Raw genomic sequence first — 23,843 nt, forward strand, 5'->3', positions numbered from 1 at the left:
TTAATGTTAAAGAGCTTAAATCTAACAAGTAAGACCAGCCATGGACAAAACTAGCAAAAAAGTTCTAACAACAGTTAGTCAGCCTGAGAACTAGGTTTAGAAGTCGTAAGCTTTGCGATCATTTTTAAAATCTCAGCAACAGCACATGGATAGAAATAAGAGTTTTCTTCTTCTTTCCATCCATTTTTCTTTATTCCATTCCACCCAGCCTAAGAGATGCCAGACTAGGATCTATGGACCACTAGTGTGACCCCATGATAATCCCAAGCAATTGGCAGCTAGTTTTTGGAATCATGTCATCTTCACAGTGTTTTCAACCAAAAGTTTTAAAGACACAGGCTGCCAAAAATCTGGAGAATATGTGGATTATGGTCTGAATGACTTTAGAAACACTGATCTAAAATACATAAATACCTAAAATAAACAGCATCTAAACATTAAAAGGCAATATTCAGTAGTTAATGCCAAATGAATTCACATCACTAACAAATATTTTTATGCATTTATATTTTATGAAAACATATGAAATTTACTTTGTGAAGTGATCCAAATAAATGCCTTCAATAAAAACACAATTTAAAAAACACATTCTTGCTTTGATCTTATTTTCTAAGTGGTTCAACATAAAAAATTGTTTTATGAGGCAGACTTAGAGACTTAGTTGAAAGTAAAGAAAACAAGAATGCAACTGTCTTTCTAAAATAATTTTCACTTCCATAAACAGCATGCAGGAAGGACTTAGGGTAGCATCAAAAGTAATATTGATCTTTTAAACAAAAAACAACAACTCCCCCCCCCCAAATCACTAGAAAATGTAAAGAAAAAGATACGTGTAAAATGAGAGCGAATCATGGATGGCTTGAATGCTGGAGAAGACTCTTCGCCTTCCTGAAATACGATAGTGACAATGTCATTTCCAATATGTCGCTTCCTTTCTACCTGGAAAAAAAAAAAAAAAAAAAGAAAAGAAAAAAAGGGGGGGGGGGGGGGGGGGGAGACAGACACAATGACTTAAAAGACATAAATAAATACCTTAACAATTCTGTGAGAGAATGGTAAAACAATACTCCTAAACTGCAAACAGAAAAATTACAGTCAATATGATTTAAGCCAATATAAAATTATTACTTAACTGTAAGCAAGTAAACCTAGCAATGACACAGTGCACACACAAGGTAGCTGCTAAAACAGCACCTATTGCATATTTTTAAGTTAGCAAAGCACTCATGATTTCCATAATTTCTATAATTAATATTCACAAATTGGACATGGAGCACCTAGCATTCCAAAAATCCAAATCCACCACTTGAAATAAAAGGGGAAAAAACCTCAAGCTGAGTTATTCTTTAAAAACAATAAATGTCCTGATTGGCCTCTCATTTCTACTGTGATCTTGTCATTAACCCAAGGCAAAAGCATGAGAAAACTGACTTGGAAATAAAAAAAGGACAATATAATTACATCATCTGATTATATTATTATAATAATACATAATATATAATTATTGCTTAAATAAGAAAATAGTAAAACAAGTAATTTGCAAGTAATTTTAGGTAAATCATTATGGATGTGTGATGTATAGGTAAATGCATATGCTTATAAAGTAATTTTTTCATCAGATAATACATAGAAAGGTTCAAGCAATGGATGACAGCACATTTGAACAAGTACCCAAGAACCCACCTAGTTAATCTATGACAGGGCAGCAGCAGCGCTTTAGAGCAAATGCACAAAGCTTGCCATTAACATGCTCACAAGGGGAATTTCTTTCAAGCTACATGAATTGCTACCTGAGTATGAGTTGTGTTACCTATCTGAGTATTCTGACAATTCACAGACGAGCCTAATTTCCAGCCTTCCTAAATTCTTTCAGGTAATGATAATTGCAGCAGTGAAGCTCTATAAGTCATCTGAATAACAGAATACTCAATCACTTCTCAGTCAATCAATTTTGACCTTCTTCGCAAGTGTCTTTTATACCTTAATAGAGATGATATGATGCATTGTCTTCTAACAAACATGATGAAATTTTCAGCATTAGGTATAATATTGAGGAAAAAACTATAGCAAAAGTCTTAAGACTTACATTTCTCAAATATTAACAGGCAAGAAATCTCTTATTTTCTTTTAAAGTTTTGGAATTTGTGATTTAATAAATAAAAAAAATAATTAAAAAAAAAAAAAAAAGAGAGAGAGAACCATGTACCTGCTGCTTGTTCTCTCTAGAATATGGTAGCATGGTTGAAACATGGAACATAATTTCATGCCCTTGAAAAACTGTATAGATGGAACAGGTTCCTGTTGTATCATCTGCAAGGGAAGACAACATTCTCAGCAGAATATGTCTGTTAAGTTTTCTAATGATCGAAAGATATTTCAGGTCCTTCTACCAAACCTTCTTTAGTCATCCTTTTATCTGATCCATTTTAGAAAATGTCCACGCTGCATATTTTACGTGGGTCCAAACTCGAGTTTGCAACCTAATCTGCATATTCACACACTTAAAACCTATGATGTCCTTCACCTAGCCTCCTGAAATTACGCACGGTTCTTCAAGCCATGATGCCCTACTATCACGAAGCAAGTAACATGTCAGGTTATTCTTCACCCCATTCCAATATAAAATGAAACTGTTCACCTTGAAAATACAGGTATATAAATACTTTTCTTCCAACTGCGTTCCATATCAGTGATTTAAGTTAACCTGACTTTTTCCTGGTGAAGCAGAGCATTTAGCATGCGCATGAGGAAGTCCGTTTTGGGATTGTATTATTTCTACAATATATACAATATGCGCATGCAATAAGCAAAAACATTTATACTGCAGCCCCCCACACTTTTTTGCTTCAAATGAGTTCTTACTTTTAGTGTCCAGTCCTCCTCTGTAGCCTGTCCAGCCTTTCAAAGTAATTGTGTCACCCAAGAGATGCAAAAATCTTTGAAAGCTTTCACTTCCGGTTTCTACATGTGGAAGGGAGAAACGTTACAACAGAAAAGCACATGTAATAATAGAACACCTATAAAAAAATAATCAAAATACAGAACAGGTCCTGCTTCCAGGACACGAGGACCAAAGTTTCAGCTGAATTAGTTTCTCCTCATGTCATCCAAGCCTTCTACCTTTACAGAAACAGCATCCCAGCCTTGCAGAATAGGCATCATCATGTGACATTAAACAGTGACCTCTTCTGCTACCTCCAAGACACTGTTCAATTGCATAGAAGAATGTGATCATGCTGCAAAAACATAAGAGCGAAAGAACTAGAAACAACAGTGACTTTTTGCAGGTAACATGAGTCACCTCCTTCAACCGCTTCCTTTTTCTAAATCTTACATTGTATAGTCTATTTCTAGAAAAGCAATTTCAGTATCTTCCAAGTTGTAATAGTAGGTTTCCTACAGCAACCTTTTATAGAAATAGAAGATTCTACACTACAATTTTTCACCCAAAATGAACGTGAAAACCTAACAAAACTACTGTTCACATAACCATCGCCTTCCTTCTGGCTTTCACATGTACGCACTCTCCTACTTTTTTTTACTCGGATGAATAAAACAATTAAGAAAAAGGTGAAAAAACTCACCATTGCTGAACATTTCATCATCTGTAAGCTGCCCATCCTTAGCATAGAGGACTCCAAATTTAAAATTCACAGATCCCTGAGAAATAAAACCAAATATTATATGATAAACAGGCAATCAAACAAAAGACCTAAAATAATGTTTTCTCTAAGGACTTTTAGATACGTAACTTTGTATACATCCTACACATGGGAATATACATTTCATAACAACTCCATTACGTGCTCAAGTAGTGGATACTTAATAATTTACCTTTGATCACAGATTATGAATTTTATGATATACTAAGTTGGTGATGTATTAATATGGTATATTAAGGTGGTGCTTAAAATAATTTTTGATCTCATATGTTGCACAGAAATACTACATTTTTTTACTGCAATAAGCAATTGAGTTCCAAGTTGTCACAAGCATGTCAGTGCAAATATTTTGAATACAAAGCTGTACTCATTGAACAGGTCTGTGAGCTAGGAGTGGTAAGCTTACATTTACCTCTTGCTCTTCAAGAACCAATAAATCCTGTAAACAAAACAATATCTTTAGCACACTGGTATTAAAGATAACACAAACAAAACTGTAACATCCTTGTATATTTAAGTTTTGTTTTGAAGTGGCAAGTTCAACTGACAAAGACAGTTTACTTTGCAGTATCATGTAACCCTACTCATCATTATTATCCTGCTACTGAAAGAAACAAACTAGTAGCATTTATACTTAATGACTTATTTTTCCAGAAAATAATAAAGGAAAACAACCAAACAAAAAAAAAGAAGTCACTTCCTACCTTTTGTATCTCAGGATGAAAAATTTCCCTTGGGCTCTTCTCAAATTTGTCAAGACTCATAGCACTGAAATGCAAATTAAATACTGCTTTATAGAAGGGCAAGTATACACGTCAATATTAAACCACTAACTGGTTGCAGTTAGAACTGGTTACAAAAGCAATTGTTCAAAAAGCCTCTCTTACATGGAATGTTTTGTGGAATAGTCCTTTCTTTCCCACAATACTAACCTCCAAGACTTCCTAAACTTCTTTTGGATTTTAAAAACAGAAATTAGTAAGACCCTGCATGGAGATCAGGTTTAAATTTACTGTATTTACTTATAAACCACAGAGCTTTATTCACTTTATACACCCTTCGCTTTGGTTTTACACATAATCATTGTGAGCATTTTAGGAGGACTCAATAACCTATTCTATCCTGTAAGCTTTTCTTCTCTCTCTTCTAAAATAATTCAAGGCAAGTAAAATGAAAAACGAGCAGTTCAGCATCAAATTCACACGCCAAAGATCCACAAACAGAACAGAACAAAGTATTTAAATAAGAAGCAAGATCAACTGCCTCAATAAACAGAAATATCTAATTTACAGCATTTTTTCCTCACTTGTGTTTCTGCATTTACTATTATTTTTGCCCATTTTTTTCCCCAGCATTAATTTATAGAACTGCACAGCATGTCACGGAGTGCCGAATGCAGTCTGTCTGGGGCACAGTGAACTAACAGGGAGGTCAAATCTGACGCACCTTTCCATCATTGCTTATGCTAGATCACAATGCAGACAGGATTTGCTTTAGTTCCTTTTGAAAGGGATTAAAATGTTCCAATTAATTTAGAAAAAACAGGTTTACTAATGTAACCAAAATTCTTTGAGACAGTCTGTACCTAGATTCACACTGGCTGTGAACAGGGTGAAATGTCAAAGGAATATCAATCAGGCCTGAGGGAAGGCTCAAGGACCGTAAAAGCAAAATAGTCAGGGAAGAGATTTTAGTCCAAGCCCAAGTGGGCAAAAGGAGATGACATTTACCCACCTGATCACAAGTGGCACAGACCCCGGGAGAAGTGGGGAACAAGGTCTGAAATAAGCCTGCATTCTCCTCTGTAAAATACTGGAGCATCACAGGATAGAACATATGAGGGTGTTTCAGCAAAAGAGTTATGACCCTAGCTAACAGAAGACAATTCTTCTCCACTCTGGGATGCCTGACCAAAAATGTATATGTGGGTGAGAGTGGAGGGAGAGGCTGGGTTAGAAAGGGATGTTAGGAAGAGATATTTCAGTGACTGGTGGGCGACATGGAAGATCAGGTACTTATGCAGGTACAGCATGCAGTACTGACAATGAGGAACACTATTCAAGCCAGTGCTGTAGGACTTAGAAGAGGGGACTTAGCTCATCTTGATGAAGAAGATGAAAGAGATCTGAACTGTTTTCAACTCACCATCTTGACACTCCAAAACAGAGCCACAGCCCAGGAAATCAGAATTAAGAAGTGAGGTCCAATGGCCTGCTAGCCTCTCTGGCAAATTCAGCGGTCTGGAACCTCTCAGAAATCTTGTGCAGTTGTAGGAAAATCCAGATGTGGTGGTATCGACTTCATGTTACAACACATGCCCTGTTCCCAGAATTCTCCTCTCACATCAACACTGGCAGTGTTATCCAGTGGACCGGCTTCAACCAAGCAGGAGACATTTGCTCATACTCTATACAGATCAAAGGTTTTGAAGACCTGCAGACTGTCCTTTTATCTGGTACACACTACCGGTTCAGTAAATGAAGGTGCTTTTTATGGGTTTCTAGAGAAGGTAAAATCCTTACAGAAGATGCATTTAAAGACGTTGACAGTGAGGGATTTGAGAAAACACACCACGTGATTAGATCATAAAAACTGCAGATTAAATTTGAATGAACACTTTGCAAACAGGTGCTCTGACGTTTCAGCTGATTATAATGTTGAAAGAAATAGAAATGGTGTTGGGCTTGCTCACTTTATATTCTCTTCCACCACAAAAGAGGCAGGACAGAGTACGAGCATGCCCATACAGACTCTGGCCGGGGGAAGGAATTTTCTTGGCTTCACTGTCAGTGTGTATAACACACCCATAGTGAGACTTACATGGAGAGAATCAACTGAAGAAATAATTCTTGGTTTCTTCCCTGTTTGCTTCCTCCTGCTAGGGCCACATAATAACCACCTCTCTAGTCAAAGTCTGCTGTTCCTTAGGTCTGTTTACTGCCTATCTAATTTAAAAAGATATTTCTTCTCAACCACTGCAGTTCCACTTACCATCTGTTTTCCAATTAACTTGAAAATAGTCCCTCTGCTGAAGAAAGAGTGCTAAGATTTTTTCTCCATTTTAAGTTGTCACTTTGTCCATTCCAGAACAGGCTTTAAAACCACTTTTTGCTGCCTTCAATGATTAAGATTTGTAAACCTGTTTTTACTGTTTTTATAAATCTATCACGAATACCATGCAACACAAGCTCTGAATTACAGGAAAAGGCATACAGACAAATATCTTAACTGATAACTTATTTGTAAATACATACCTTAATATAGATTTCACTGATAATGTTTTTGTAGGACTATAAGGGAGACATATTTTCTGAGTACCCTATAAAGAAAAAAAGCTAGGAGATATTACAGGACATACTGACTTTTTCTGTATATTCAAATAGGAATATTAATAAAAACAAATAAGTAAAAAAAACAAAGAACAAAACTCTGTTAGTTTTACTTAGCCATATTTACTACTGGTTTGGAAAAGAAAAAAAAAAGAAGAAAAAATGAATGTGAAAAGTCATGGATGGTGCAAAATTTTTTTTTTACTTAGTTTTGACTACCTTGGCATGTGGTATGACGGCTGCTGAAAGTAGCAGACATTACAAACTATTTCTCTTTCTTAAAAAAAAAAAAAAAAAAAAAAAAAAAAGTGAACCATGCATGCATACAGGAGAGTTTTAAATCAATTGCTTGGATAAAAGGCTCTTATGGAACTTTAAGTGAAAAAAAATTTCATTAAGCAATATTAGTGAAACCAGTATCACACCTGCCTATTTTCTTAACGTTGTATAATAAAATCCTAAAAGCAGTATAAAGTAATTGCCTAAATTCATTGCCTAAATTGTTCCTGATTATGCCCTGCAACATTTCTAAAAATAACAGAGTTGCAGGTAAGAACAATTAAAAAATATCTGGCATGACAGATTTCTCTCAGAAAGTTTAGTATAATGTTATCTACAAAGCTAGTTTAGTTTTATCTAATATGGTAGAATTATATGTTCTTATTGTATAAAATGAAAAATATGTATTAAATACGGAAATTCTGAAGAAAGCAAAAAAGTGTGTGATAAACATATCCAAAACAAACAAGGAAACAAAAAAAAGTCAGAGCAGCAATTAAATATTTGTTTCTTACTGTTTTTCTCCAAAGTATTGAATGGTATTGAGGAACGCGCTGATTATTTTGGTCAGACAGTACAACAGACAGAAAAAAAGGGTTCTTCTCTGCATCTGTACCTATATAATTTTGATGAACTGTTAGGGAAAAACAAGAAGCATTATCAACCATAAAGACAACACACACACCTGCTCGCACGCACACACAGACACACACGCATGCGCACAGAGAGACGTGTATAAATATGTAAATATATGCATTCATATGTAAAAATACATACTTATCTACATAAATAACTACGTATTGATATACAGATGTGTAAAAAAACCCGAGAGATAGGTACAGCCTTCAAGAAGGGTTTCAAAATCCCTTTTTGGAAGCAGGGGTTCTGCTGCTTACAGAAACCCATCCTCTCTCTTCAGGTTAAAAATACATGAAACAAGAACTTGTCTTCTGTACAGGACAGAAAATGTATTAATTAATTAATACCATACTTTTTTCCATATTTAAATAATAGCAATTCAAAGCTACATTGCATTTTCATTGATCAAAACTTCAGTCCATTCACAAAAAGATAATTACCTTTCCCCAAAAAATATTTGAAGTACCATCTTGTATGATACTCTGGGTTTTCCAAATGCACATCCGTTCTGTGCCATGTACCCGGAGTGTAGTCTGTATTCTGAAATAGAATTGGGAGACCGTTAAATCAAGGGGGGGGGCAACAGCCAACCAAGAGTGGCTGATTCCACCAAAAGAGTTTTCGCCGTATACTGTTTTTTACAAAGCAAAGAATTATTCTGAAGGCAGTTGTTGTGCAGCTGAAATGAAAATTTCTCCCTCTCTTTTCCTCTTTTCTTTCTCAGTATCTACAGTCCTTTGCTATTGTACCACTGCTACGGATAATAGCTTAGTATTCCACTGAAAAGAAGATATTTCAATGTGGAATTTGAAGACCAGTGTTTTTAAAACTTAAAAATAAATAAATTAATAAACAGGATTCTGCCTCCAGGTTTCATTTTTTCAGTTCTTCCCAAAATAATCCTCAAGGACTCCTCTGGAAGTTCTTCAGTGCTGTTTCTGGATTGGCTGGTTAAGGTAAATTCCCAAGGATCCCTCAAGTCCTTTTCCACTAAGAATTAACATATGCAGAGAAAAAGCCATTCTCCATATCCATTCACCATGTGGCCATTCATTACCCACTCAGAGAATCTTTCTGTGATGCAAGCTAATCAGCTTTCCAACTGCATGAAACTGAACTAAAAAGACAGCGTACAGAACATGACCCCACAGAGAACCAATGCAAAACAGATTGCTTTAAACTCTGCACCCAGTGCTGATCCAAACAGATGATCAGTAATAGTTTACTGTTAATATTAGGTCAACACAAGCTTACCAAGACCCTACATATATTTCAAGAATATGAGGTTTTCTTTCTTTCAATATTAAGATGATATTTACAGCTGAAAAAGTTTTGTAAAGGAAGATAAAAAATGAAGATAAGTAGAAACCTAAGTGTCACTGGAATGGTTGCAGGGACATACTGTGAGTTTAACAGCACAGGAATCTGGAGGGAATGATTCTCTCAGGCTCCATTCAGCTTCTTTATCTCTTATTTAAAGATAAACATAGCTACCAAAAGACAACTAAGGGAAAAAAAAAATGAAGCTATAACCTCATCACACCAAAGAATAAACTTCAAAGCACAGAGGTCAGCTTGAACATAGTAGTATCACCAGAAGACCAATATAAAGTGATGAACTAGAGACTGAGAAGTGTTATTCAGAGGATAAGACAGGTATTTTTCTTCTAACGTGATCAGGTGAGCAAAATGTAAATGAAATACCAGCTTTTCCCTTAAAAAATTAAATTGTCGAGATTAGCTTAGCTCTTCTTTCAAGAGTATGCAGACTTTGGGGGAAAAAACCCACCATCTCCCTCCTCTTAGATTCTTATATTCTGATATTATTTAGCATTTTTCAAGTCCTCTTCCTTAGTAATTGACTGCAAATACATTTTAAGTGGTGAAGAATAACTGAAGCTGAATTATTTTTTCAGCTTTCTATGAGTATCTTTAGCCACTTACCTCACCAGAGGAGCCGTTTTCCACACGGAACCGTCCAGCTCTTTGAATAGCTCCATCAGCATCACTAGATATAAGCTATAAGAGAGTTTAAAATAGAAGTTCTAGTTCCAAAAATAGCTATATGATCAGCAATCAAAGCTTACTACATTTTTTTCTTCTCCCAGGCATCATAGGACTACCCACAGAGAAGGGATCGGCACAGCTATTACTAATTTGACCACAGATTTGGAATGACCCAATGGTAACTCTAAGGAGGCATGAGCAGGAGAGCCATTCACTCTTTTGGTAGATCCCAGTACTAATCAGAAATTCTCCTGTCTCAGATTTTGGCTGTACCAACACACAGAATGCCTACGGAGGGACTTGTCTGCTTTTCCAGATACTGACCTTGAAGCTTGCTCCTTTCAAAACAATGGGTCTTACAGACATGCTGATTCTTGTCCTCTCGGCCTTGCTAAGCCTAAAACTCTACTTGTTGGCAGTATTGCTGGGACTAGCAGTCTGTAACTGCATTTTATTTATTGATGTGTTCAGGAAACACAGAGCAGCAAGAATCTCCAAACATAATACTCAGTGATGGTACTGAAAAACATAAGGTACAGGAGATGTCCTGGTCTGCTTCCAGCATTAATATCAGAAAATACAGCTTGTTTCCAGCTGAAGACTTCAACAGTTTCATAAATACTCTGGAAATACTGCCTGGTCTTTTTATAAGGGAATCCAGGGATTCCCAGAACACTGAAACTCTCTTTGTTATTAAAAAAATCTCTTGAGAAGTCAGTAAAACATAGGATAACACAACTATTCTGATGTGTTCAGCAACACTGCTTAGGATCCCTACAAGAGGAGAATGCTGCCAATTATATTGCATGTTACTCCTCTCAAAACTTTAAAAAAATGAGATTGTCACGTATCATACTAAACTTATGAAATGGGATCTGAAGAACAATAATGCAATGGTATATAATTCCTTGCTTCCCTCTAGCAATCCATGTTATTTTGGGATAATACTTTCTCCCTTTACTTGGTGGAAGACTTATCAGAACATTTTGAAGTTCTCTTTGCTCCTTGCTTTGAAGTGATCTGAGGCTATGTCAGGAATAAACTAACATGGCAAAAACTCCAACACATCCTGGTGCCTTATATAAACTGTAAGAGAAATTATATGGACAACTGGTTGTATTACACCAGTGGGAAAGACATAGGAAAAAACGTTTAGGGCAGAGACAAAATCATTGCATTGTAATAAATAAAAGGTGGAAATAATTGAGCAATTGAGATGCTGCTGTGGAAAACATTAAGCAAGAAAGGTTCAATATTAAACATTTAGAAATTTGAAAGGGCAACAAGCACCTTTCTATGTTTGTACTCCAAAAGAGAAAAAGACACACTTTCATAAAATACTAGCAGAATTTTAAGAAAACCAATCAAAAGAGAAGACCATTTGTGCGAGCTTACTGTAAATTTATAATTACCAATACATTTTTCTTTTCCAGCAAAAGAATCTAAATACTAGTAATGAAAGAGCCTCTTAGCAGAAAGCAGTTAACTTGCTTTTTTGATTAAAACACCACATCTAATATGTGGAATGTATGGAAAGAAAAGAAAGATATCTGGTGTTCTTGCAATACAACTTCCAGCAACTAAGCCACCAATTTACATCCAATTTACATACATATTAATAAATATACTATCCAAGAACTTTAAATTACAAGTATAGTTAGTAGAAAATTAGTGATTTCTTCCCACAGTAAGAGAGCTGAAGTTCAGTTTCTTTACCCCTCCCCACTTCTGTTTTCCTATAGTAAGTTTATGGAAATTCATTATGGACTTGTATACAGAGTGATGTTATTTTAACTGCTGACATACTGCTATTTTCACAGATGAGAAGAAATTTATATATGAGAAGAATGAAGTGCCAACTTAATCTTTGAATTTGAAGAAAATGCAGAATAACTGACAGATTTCAGGGAACAGTTTTCAATATCCTTAATCTGCCTAGTTTTTTTAATTTTAAACCCTCTCCCACTACTCTGAGGCATGTACACATAAAATCACATACACACATATGTATGTACACACATGAGCACGCACACAGTTTTTAACTCACATAATTGCAAGCACCTCATCAAATACTACCCTAGTATTTTGCATTCTTCAGCTTATAAGAGGAAAAAAGGCTCAGTTTCCATCTGGGGGTAACCAACGATATTTATATAACAATTCCTGTCCCATTATGATGAAATATTCATAAATAAGGTAGTAAAAAGATTTCCTAGCACAGGTCTAATATATCTATTTTGAAGCCTCTTTTTATTACGCTATAACTTTCAAGTCCAGCTTAGAAAGCACATTTTCCAAACTAGATCCAATTTTTCACCTGGAAATGAAAAGGATTTGAGCTCTGCATTATAAGCTGCTAAAATCAAAGGACAGGCTATGTAAACTTACAAGCTCCACAGATCCGTAATGCTTTCTGCTAAACTCTCCACGTCTGCAACCCAGATCTTCAGAGACAGAGCTGGAACAGAAATGCTTCATCAGTGCACACAAGTCAACTAGCCTTAGATCTCCTGCAATGCTATACTCTGCCATTAACAAATATCATTCCTGCTGAACAAGGTCGCAGTGCATAAACTCATTACTGCAGGGAACGCTCCTTACAATGTGCACCATCTCTAGCAGCCATTGCAGTCTGGCCTTCATATTATCCCCAAAGGAAAAGAAATGTCTGTGTCCTGACTGGAAGCAAAAGCTATGTTTAAATTAAATATTTAGTCATTACGTGATCAGAGTCCCAAAGCAGGTGATGGCTTATAACCACGTTTGAAATCTGCGTTTAATCTAAGGGAAGAAAAATCTACAGTACACTTAATGCCTCAAACAGGACAACTACACTATGCTCAATAAGCTCACGCTTAGTATGTTGCTACTGTTTTTTTTTTTCAGAGAGTCTTTTTTTAGCCTACGCACAAAGAGAAACTAACCAATTACTTGAACTCAAAAGCGTAAGGAAAGAACAGCATAGGTTTCCCCCCACCAACCTTAACAAAGATAAAATTTTCAAGCAAGCAAAAGTAATCCTAGAATGCAAAGTTCAAAATCTACATGCATTATCACATATAATATCATACCATCATGTCATATTAAGGACATCACTACGTGCTTCATGAGGTCAAAACAGATAGCAAACACCTCCTTAACTATAAACACTAAGCCTTCTGCCTTTGCAATGGGGATATATGCGTTACAAATACAAGCTAAATAAAGATTTAGATGCAAATTTAACGTAAACCTTGATTACTCAGTCTGTACCAGGGCTAGGAGCTCAATCCCTCCATCATATTCCAAACTTACAGTCCACCCTTCAGTCAGCAGTAATGAAAATAAAGTCATTTAATTTTAATGGAAAAAAACCAAAACAAACAACAAGAAACGCTCCATCCAGCAATAAGAGATTAAATTTTCTGAGAATTATCAGTACTGTAAATTGCAATGTTAAATCGATAAACAAAAGAAATATCTAAATTTTAAACCAACATCCTCATACGTAGGATGAGGATGACTGTAGGAGATACTGTGACACTGGACTCTGAAACATTTTAATTTTTAGACAGCTTTTCTATTTGGATTTGTATTTATAAGTACTTAAAATGTATTAAACATGATTCACATTTCTGAGTTCTGTCCACTTGGATGCCATGTCTTTACCAAAGGAGAAGCAATACAAACAAGACATATCTAATAAAACTTTACAACTCACCAAAATAATTCCAGTATTTGCTTCCAGCATGTAAATTATGCAGGAAGGATAAGAACATGACAATAATACTAATTTTAAATGACCCACACACTGAAGCAGGAATGTTAGCTGCTGCAACAACAGAGCTGCCTTTCTAACTTCATGTGAATAAAACCTTCGGATGACACTATCGCTTCTGGTAACGTATACCCTGTACGTTCTCGGTCAGTTGCCTTTCAGCCAGGCCCCTTGTTGCACAAACACATCTCTACTGCTTTCTAAGCAAAAATCACTGTATATAGCCAGTTTGACCCCTGAAGGCAGTGAAGCCACAGTCTGTGTTCTGACACCTATGGAGGCACATGCATACGTGCCACAGCAGCAGTAATATGAGCGACTTGAGGAAAACCGCCTACAAGAACCGACGTTAATCCACATTAGACGCCATTTTTACAAGCTCCAAAGGAATCACTCGGAAGTATTATGACCTAAATACAAATAAATAGAATGGTTTAAGCTTTCAGCTCGTGGTTGCCTGCACAATGAACTTATGTTTGACTGGGGGCAGTTATTAATCTTAACTTTCCTGAGAATGAGTGTGAAATACCTTCCCGGAAAACAGTAAGTTCCCATATCAGGAATCTGCACAGCAGAGATGAAAAAAGTCTGCGATACAAGAAGAAATCGGGCTTGAGTCCTGATCTAAAAGCCCTTGTCATCAAAGCAGCAACAATTTGATCTTAGTTATGATGTGCTGTTTGTAGACATAAGTATTTCAGAGTCTTACCATACTTGAGATAAAAAAAATAAATGTTAAAGCCTGCAGTTCAAACAGCTTGTACTCTAATTGAAACAAACAACAACTCCTCCTTTTTCCCACAGCAGGACAGAAAGTAGACAGAGACAAAATGAGAAGAGAAACAGTATTAAAAACTTAGAGATACATAAATTACAAATGAGCCACAACGAGAGAGTCAGCTCCGGTGAGTAAGGCTACTTCAGGTTGCTACCTGCAAAAAGCATGCTGCGAAGACGGAATTTTCAAAGTTTGCAGCAGTACGTCTCTATCTATCTTCTCACATTTGTGACACTGAGAATTTTCAGAGCCTTATCAACTGGACAAAGATGAAACAATCTTAATGGAGACCAACAGAAGAAACTGTTCTTAAGTCAGGAAGTCTGAGCATCCAGAAGCAGGGTCAACTCTTAAGCAATCACACACCACGAGGACTTCATGTCCAATACTTTTATACACCTACCACTACTGCTATTGGACCTTTGAGTGAACCTTGTCACGCAACACTGTCCTGGACAGGCTGGATCGATGGGCTGGGGACCAATTGTATGAGGTTCAACAAGGCTCAGTGCTGGGTCCTGTACTTGGGCCACAACAACCTCATGCAACGCTACAGGCTTGGGGAAGAGTGGCTGGAAAGCTGCCTGGCAGAAAAGGACCTGGGGGTGTTGGTCGACAGCCGCCTGAATATGAGCCAGCAGTGTGCCCGGGTGGCCAAGAAAGCCAATGGCATCCTGGCTTGTATCAGGAATAGTGTGGCCAGCAGGACTAGGGCAGTGATCGTGCCCCTGTACTCGGCACTGGTGAGGCCGCACCTCGAATGCTGTGTTCAGTTTTGGGCCCCTCACTACAAGAGAGACATTGAGGGGCTGGAGCGTGTCCAGAGAAGGGCAACGAAGCTGGGGAAGGGTCTGGAGCACAAGTCTGATGGGGAGCGGCTGAGGGACCTGGGGTTGTTTAGCGTGGAGAAAAGGAGGCTGAGGGGACGACCTCATCACTCTCTACAACTGCCTGAAAGGAGGTTGTAGAGAGGTGGGGGTCGGTCTCTTCTCCCAGGTAACAAGTGATAGGATGAGAGGAAATGGCCTCAAGTTGCGCCAGGGGAGGTTTAGACTGGGTATTAGGCAATTTGACTTCACTGAAAGGGTTATCAAGCTTTGGAACAGGCTGCCCAGGAAAGGGGTTGAGTTGCCATCCCTGGAAGTATTTAAAGGACGTTTGGCTGAGGTGCGTAGGGATATGGTATAGTGGTGGTCTTGGTAGTGTTAGGTTTACGGTTGGACTCGATGATCTTAAAGGTCTTTTCCAACCTATACGATTCTGTGATTCTGTGACTGTCATGCTGTTGCACAGAAGTTGTAGCATGCCACAACACTTACAGCTCCTTCTGAGCCTGCAACACAGAGAAGATGGCCCAGAGTAGTGAAAAGACTGAATGTACCTGTGAGCTGCACACCTCAAATAACTTCTGTTACAGTTAACCTTCTACCTTATATAGTTTTGTAGCAATAATTGACATGCTCATTCAAAGTGTACTTGGACAGTCTCTTGTCACCCTACCCCTACATGCCATTTACAAGGAAATCATGCATGTTTTACATTTTATTGCAAATGCATCATCTTCTTCCATCTTTCAATCATCTGAAGGAAAGTATAAAAAAAACAAACTTCATTTCAGTATGGTTTGCGGTAAAGAAAAATTTTGAAGCTATTATTCGTGAGTTCTCATCTTTTCTTTCAGAAGGAAACATATAAATCTGGCTAAAAAATTTTCTCTGCAGTTACTAAGACTGGGTAACATAAATGAAAAATATTTCAAGATTAGCATTTATACAGACAAAAGTAAAGACATCAGATTTTCTTTTCCCTTCCAGATAGAACAAAGAGTTCCCAAGTTTAGTTTCGTATGGGCTAAAAGTGATCCTTTACCTCTTCACACATCTCAGAGAGAATTTGGAAAGTTCAGATAAAACCTAAAAAGTAGTAATGCATCAAATGCAATTTTTAGAGTTCCTGCATTTTGAGATACACATGAAATTTGGCAGATGCTTCACGGAGCAAATGGAATGCCTCATTTGCAATATATTTTAAGGTATTTTGGGTTTTCTATTATTTTTTTACTTTTACAGAAAAATCAAGTAATAGTGGTACTGCTAGCATTTTATTTGTGTGCTACTTTTGTTCTACAAAATTCATTTTTGTGGCTAGGTGTGCTAGTTGCCTTAGAAACCACTGTAAAAGCAATTCCAATCAATGAACACTTGTCACCGTCAGTACTGGTAGCAGAATGTTATGGAAACAGAGAGATTTTGCTGTCTCTGAGCTCTGAAATTCAGTCTTTGATCAAATGAAGAAATGTATGTAAAGACGACAATTCAAGGAGCGGGTAAAAAAAAAAAAGAAAAAAAATCCAACAACAGTCACTAGCACAATAAATCTTTTCAAGTCTTGAGAAAGCCAGGTCGCTGTTTTGTGTGTCTAACATCTGGACAACCCCAAACACAAATATAATACGAATTAGGAAGCCACCACAAAGAGCACCTGGCCTACCGTGCTTTGAACAGAACCACCTCTGCCTGGATAATTTTGAGAGACTTTCATCAGCCATGCGATAGCTCCACAAAGCAGGAAAAAAGGCAAGCTGAAGTTTATAAAACTGAACTACTTTCTGCCTTGTGGCAAAGCTAACCTCAAAATGCATGAAACTAGAGGAAAATGCCATCTTGTGAATTACCTGCATGATAAACCCAGGGAGTTATGAAGGCATTTTAGAACTATCTGCATACACACAAACTAGGTCCTATACCTTAATTTGGTGATATTTCACTTGAGTGAAAGTCAAACTCTACCAGGAAAAGCATGCTGACATCTGAGCATATTAATGCTGCAGAGATAACAAAGTCAGTAGATAAGAAAAAGCTTTAAAAAACAAAATATGAAAAGAGTATTCAAAACCAAACATTGTATAACTAAGAAACAGATATAGATATATAACACATGAATGCAGTAACGTAACAAAATAGGGGTTATCAAGTCAAAGGAGGACATGACAAGAAAGCCATTAATTTAGAAACACAAAAAGTCAAAATGTATATTAAGGTATATGCCTGGCAGCCCAGGTAAAGAGCCTGGAAATTAATGTCCAAAACATGGTGGCAGAATTAAGAGCAGACCAGATATACCGGTCTGATGTCTTAATTAAGATCATTAAGATACATCCCAACAACGACTACTGAGGTAACATTTCCCAACCAGAAAGTCACAACAAAACAAAAAAGATAGAGTGAGGTGCAGAGTTAAGTTTGGGTTCTACCATACAAATCTTTTTTTCCTCAACATGGAAAAAGATGATTGTCCTCCACGCTCTGCCAGGTGTACTCAACATCGCTTCTAGCAAAGTTCTGGAGGCCGATTAGCACAAAGAAAGGTTCACCATAAAGACTCCCTGATGTCCATTGAGAGACAGGATATTGAAGGAGACCATCTGATCCACAAACTTAGGGTTTCCTGCACTTGCAAATACAAGCTCTTCACAACTGGTGTGAAGTCTACAAAACTATGTTCTCTATCACATGAATATATCCTCTATTCCCGATTCTCCAAAAAAACTTTTGATCTAAACAATCCCAGTATGGTTATTAGATTTTTTTTTTTTTTTAGCATTTCCATAACGACAAGCCATAAAATAGCTGCCTTTAGGAGTCACTCCAATATATGCCAACATTTCACTAGCTTTGCTGGCCACAGAATGTCAGGGAGCAGGGCTGTTTCACAGTTCTGTCATTGCATGATAGGCACAATGATAAGCGTGCAGACAGTAGCCAACTGCAGTATACATAAAATAACAAGGAAACAGGTCATATTCTGCAAGGAAACTGGCAGAGGCTTCGCACCACTGTTCATCGGGTCTTGAGAAGAGTTACTGCAATACCATGGCCAGCCTGCAGTGCAATGCCACGGTCACAGATGCCTATGGTGACACAGGTGAAAAAGAAAGACGTGATATCCATGCGTGCCTTGTAAGGTGAACCCACAGGACTCCATTCCAGCCGAAATACCTAAGATCCTAATCCCTACTAAGGGTACAGAGATTCATAGATGCAGCGAGAGAGGGTATATTAATCAAATGATGCAAAGGAGAACACCAAGAGCAAGCGAGTTTAAAGCGAGAAATAATCTATTTTCTTAGACTACGTGATATAGATGGAAAACACAGACAAGCTCAGGAAAAGCATAAAGAACAGTTTGTGCACCTGAAAGGTTTATGCTCCTATCTTCTCTACAAACTACATTCCAATAATTTAAGGGAATACATTGTCTCACCACAAACCACACCCTTCGGTATCAAGAGCGTTTTTCCAACACCACCCTCGCTATTTAAAATACAGGAGTGTATCTGAGAAAAATGTTGATCAAAACAATAGTGTTTTAATATTAATATTCTTATCCATTTGCATCCCAATTGAAAGTACCTAAAACACACCTAACTTTCAAACACACTAGCAGTCCTTTTAAAAAATCAGAATTATACCCAGTAGCTAATCTCTGCTTCTTCTCAATGTAACTACTTCATATCACACTTCTACTTCATATCACACTTGCCATCTGCTTTGTATCAAGCACTTAAAGCAGAATCTCACACCAACATAAATGCTACACAGACAACCTCGTGAAAGTTAAGCATCTTAGCCTCAATTTACGTATAGGTAAGATTTACATGATCGCACTATTTGCATAAGTGCACATACTCCCCAATGAATTCTAGCCTGCATACCTCTTTGGCTCTCCATTCTTGGTTACCACCAAGATTTGGTGGTAACCACCAAAGTCGGTTACCACCAACTCTCTGACATATCACATCTTCTAATTTTATACAATATACTGTGATTAATATTACCTTTTCTTATCAATTTTCTTCATTGCAGTGCATCCTTCCTTAATCCTGACCTGATCTACATCAGAAAAACACTGTTGCTCCAGTTATGCCAGTTTTAAAATAGTTTTCATCCTATTAAGATGAACTGCCAGCACTGAAATACTTCGGCTAGTTTGCCAGTGGCTCAGACCAGTTTGGCGTAATAATTTAAAATTTACTAATACTGCAAAGTGAAAATATTGCTACAGATGAGCCTTTATTCACATGAAAAAAACCAGCTTATACACATTTGTGCAGCACTCGGGGTATACTCCACCTCCCTCTCCCATTTGTTTGGGAACACAGATGCTGTTGTAAAAATGTACAGCAATGACGAAGAGGAGAGAGGACCAGCTTCCTCCCATTCCAACAGAAGCTCCTACAAACTTTAACAGTCCTGAAAGTCAAACAACAAAGCAAGTTTAAACATATTTGCTAATCTGAATTTAGGCATGTATTTTTAGGATCCTAGTGTCAAATCACAGGTTTTGTCTTTTAGGAGTTTGACATAAGAAAGCACTGTGCTTGGGGGGCGGGGGGCAGTGGCAGAAGGGGGCGAGTTTGCAGGCTGCGCCTGTGTGATCACAACGACTCTTGGGCTCTCCACTCTCCTTACCACCTAGATCTTTTGCTTGCCAGTATCAGTTAATCTATTTTCTTTGAGGAGGCAGGCACAGGTACAAGCGCGCTCAGCAATCGCGTAATTGCAGTTACCATCCCAGCGGTATCTGCTTGCACGAGCGTAACGCTGAACAAGCTACGAAATCCACACGGAAGACGCTCGTCCGGCTCCGCCCGCGCCACCGGCAGCAGCCCCTGAGGGAGGCGGCTGCGCCTCCGGGACTCTCGCTGCTCCGCTGCCTGAGGGCCAGCCGCGCCTCCCCGCGGGAGCCTCCGGCGGCCCCGCCAGCCCCCCGGCCGGTGGAGGCACAGCGCTGCCTCTCCGCCATCGACAGCGCGGGCCCGCGCCGCGCCGCGCCCCGCCCGAGCTCGGCCCCCGCCTCCCTGGCTCTGGTACCGCTGAGTGAGGCCGAGGAACCGGGTGGAGGCCGCCTCTGCGCTGCTCAGCTCCATGGGGGCGGCCGGTCGGAGGCCTCACCCCGCCCGCGTCGCTCCCGCGGCTCCGTCCCGCGCGGGAGAGGCGACGGGAGCTCCGCGCGCACATCCCGCTACCCCGGCGCACAGCCGCCGCGCGCCCGCCCCGGCCCGCGAGCCACTCAGACGCCGCGCCGGCCGCCACGCCGCCGCCGGGGCCCGCCGGGAGCTGTAGTCCCGGGCTGCGAGCGAGCGGCCCGTCCTTCGCAGCCGGGAGCGGAGGTCCGCGAGGGGAGCGAACAGGGCCTGCGTCCCCGCGCAGCGAGGGGCCTTAGCCGGCACCGCCCGGAGGGACCGGGCCCGGGGCAGCGCCCCTCGCGAACGCCGGCGTGGTAACCGCGGGGAGGTGAGGCAGCTGGCTACCAGGGAGTCGCTATCTCGGAGCTGGTCCAATATTTGATAGGCAGGAGCAAAACCCTCTGCCAGCTCTCTGTCCGCCTGCGGTCTCTGCTGCATTCTAGAAGTCAGGCTTAATGCTGCTACTGTTGCATCAGTAAAGGCACATACAATGCTTCCTCAACCTGCTCGCCTACAGCTCCGAATCTTCACAAGCGCATTCGTCTCACAGACTGATATTCTCTGTCGCGTTCAATCGCAACTGGCCAGCAGGGCGAAACCTTACCGGGGAAGGAATGACAGCTCAATTCAGTATTATTTCTTTAACATAGTCGAAAAGTCAGCACGTGGGCACAGTCTTTGGCTTGCCAGCCGGCACCAACCCACTTAATCGCAACTGAGCCTTAAACGATCTTCACCTGTGTGACGACAAAAGTCTAACACGTAACAAAACAGCAGCGCTTTCAGGTGCATGTTTTCCCTTTGTTTTCTCCTTTTACATAGATATACACTATTGTTCTCTTCCTTTTCAGGAGGTAAACATAGTCTATGCTTGTCATGTGCCATAAACCCTGGAGTGAGGTTTGGACCCCCACATTGGGAATCAAAGCACGGCAAGGTGACGGAAAGTATTTTGACTGTGCGAGGACTTATTTTAAAACTCTTCAGTAAGCCTTGAAACCGATATTACAATCAACTATTATGACTAAAGATGAACCAATGTTTTGCTAAAGTAACAACTTGTATCTTGGGTAATCGTAACTTGGATGACTGTATTCTGTTTAGGCAAATTTCTTCATTAATTTTGATTGCTTGTATGTTTTGTAATGAACTGCACTGCATTACCGTGTATTATTAAATACTGCAGCCATCCATGTCGTAAACTGCAATGAGTTACTACATGATGTGATTGTGTATATATTCTTATCTTTCAACAATTATTACAAAATAATAACTTCAGGTGATATACTAAACTCTACTTTGAGGTCTGAATTTAATGAAAAGCTTCCCTAGTGTTAAAAGACAGTTCAGTTTCCAGAATTCATATAATTCTGGGTCTCTCTGCTTATTCTGTCAGCCACTAGGAAGTGAAGAGTGACACAAGAGGGCAGGGGACAGTCATTATGCAGTATAAGCCACCAAAGAGCAGCTCTTAATTAATGCTGATCCGGGCTGGACAAGCTGGTGATGTACAGCTGAGGAATTCTGTCAAGCATTAGCCTTTATGGCAATCGAAGAATTGAAGAATTCAGACAACGTAGAATGCTAAAGCTTATTGGAGTTAAGACCCATTTGGATCTTCTGTAAGTGAAGTTTCCAACATATCGGCACCTGGGGATAGCTTCACAATGGTGCCTCTGGCAGCAATTCTGTCTAAGTGAGTCTGTACCCTCTGCCAGTTACTCTTCCTTCTATGTCACAGCATCACCCTTTGCTGTCAATTCTGCCATTGTGTTTGAGGAGTTATGCTATCAGCTGCTCAATAAAGTAACTTGGGATTAAAAAAAAAGAGAAAAAAAGTCTTTCAAAAATGGTAGGGAGAGACTCTTTTTGGTTAAGCAGGGAATTAACAGGATACAGTTGGATTGTGAGTTTAATGGTGGACTGATTTAAGCAAGGTGCAAGCATGAATAAAGTGATAAAATGTGTTTGGAACCCAGCATACTATTATTCTGAACCTCCCATCATCACGTAGTACCACCTACAAGTTACATGTCCCACAGCTGCTCAGTTTGGCAGACGGCGCCTCAGGTCCAATTCCATCATACCCATACACCCAGCCTCTCTCAGAAAACTGGCAGTTATTCCTAGAGAAGCGTATCTCTGTTCACAGGCAGTTGATGGCCGCATCTAAGTCTGTAACATAATGCTCAATGAGCAAAATTTAAATATGCCCCCCCCCTTTTTTTTTTTTTTTTTTTTTTTAGTTTTTATCCCCAGTGCTAAAATACAGTGAGAATTCCATGCACGGGGCACCCTTGGAATAATAACATCTCTTCATGCTTTCTCCTGCACACTGCCTTTTTCCTCATACAGATAACTGTAGCATTTCATAGTTCTTCCAGCTAGAAATAATGCCATCAAATATAAATCAGAAACATTTAACAATTTTTGGAATAATCTTCCTTCATTAACTATATTATTGTGCTTTTACTCAATGTTAAATGTATGGACATGGGTCAATCCTCTACAGCCTGTCCCTTGATAAATCCTCAAAGCTGACAGGAGATACGAATCTGCACCTGAGCAACTACACCTTTGTTTTTAAAAATTAAATCTAAAACCCCCTATGTCTACAGGCAAGAAACTCCAAGAAGATAACTGGTTAATTGCTGCAAACAATGCTTTGTACCAGTTAACTGTATCACTAAATATTGTTTGTGGTTTTGAAGGTTTATCTCCCATGCATGGAAAAGATCTTCCACTTTTGGAAATCAATGGAACTAATTGATTTTAGCCCAGTAAAATAACACACTGTAAAGAATATCTTATTTGTTTGTAGACTACCTGTATAGAGCTCATTACATCATAACTTAAATGTCTGAACACAAATTCAACCATGTGCCACTTGAAAGTAAATTTCAACTAATAACACTGTAAACTCAAAGCCGACTGCTTATATGTCAACAAATACCCTAATGAACATAAGTATGCATACCCAGTAAAATAACTTAAAAGGAACATCTATACTAAATAAACAAAAATCTTTATTGAAAGAAATACCAACAATAACCCCTACTCAGTATTTTGCACTCAACCACAACTTTCCTTCTCTCTAAATATCTGGATTGCTTTACAAGATTGCCAAAAATGAAGCTCAATTTCTCTTGTTCCTTCAGAAGAACATACTTTGACGGAAATAATGAAACAGAAAGAACCTTCCACTTAAAGTACTTAATTTCCACTTTAATGCAGTTGTCATTTACCCCATTCCTCTTCCCTTCTGTGCACTAGGTATAAAACAGAGTTAATATGAATACATGCACTCACTCAAACCTAAGTATTTTCTCTGTGGTGCCACTCTGTCATCCTGAAGAATACCAACTTTTAAAACACAACCGCTCTTTCAACCAGCAAAGAAACATCCCCTGCTTCTGCATAGATC

The 23,843-nt window shown here is 38.8% G+C and overlaps 1 protein-coding gene across 19 annotated transcripts in view; it reads right to left on the reverse strand.

Moving 5' to 3' along the window:
- Window positions 1-23,843, reverse strand: part of GARNL3 (GTPase activating Rap/RanGAP domain like 3) — a 61,637-nt gene that overhangs the window by 34,143 nt on the left and 3,651 nt on the right. For 2 of the 19 annotated variants that reach the window (XM_075519632.1, XM_075519629.1), the window contains exons 1-12: window positions 20,325-20,731; window positions 9,854-9,928; window positions 8,350-8,449; window positions 7,786-7,904; window positions 6,917-6,981; window positions 4,367-4,430; window positions 4,069-4,101; window positions 3,585-3,660; window positions 2,863-2,961; window positions 2,207-2,310; window positions 1,033-1,074; window positions 831-939 (exon numbers count right to left, since the gene is read on the reverse strand). In XM_075519632.1, coding sequence (XP_075375747.1) covers window positions 831-939; window positions 1,033-1,074; window positions 2,207-2,310; window positions 2,863-2,961; window positions 3,585-3,660; window positions 4,069-4,101; window positions 4,367-4,430; window positions 6,917-6,981; window positions 7,786-7,904; window positions 8,350-8,449; window positions 9,854-9,928; window positions 20,325-20,471 — 1,033 coding nt within the window. In that variant the 5' untranslated portion in view covers window positions 20,472-20,731. Of the gene's footprint in view, window positions 1-830; window positions 940-1,032; window positions 1,075-2,206; window positions 2,311-2,862; window positions 2,962-3,584; window positions 3,661-4,068; window positions 4,102-4,366; window positions 5,787-5,807; window positions 6,888-6,916; window positions 6,998-7,785; window positions 7,905-8,349; window positions 8,450-9,853; window positions 9,929-12,304; window positions 12,375-20,324; window positions 20,735-23,843 lie in introns of those variants that run through there. The other 17 variants (XM_075519638.1, XM_075519636.1, XM_075519633.1 and 14 more) reach the window with 16 other exon arrangements.

Source organism: Mycteria americana, chromosome 17 (assembly GCF_035582795.1).
Source record: "Mycteria americana isolate JAX WOST 10 ecotype Jacksonville Zoo and Gardens chromosome 17, USCA_MyAme_1.0, whole genome shotgun sequence".
NCBI lineage: Eukaryota > Metazoa > Chordata > Aves > Ciconiiformes > Ciconiidae > Mycteria > Mycteria americana.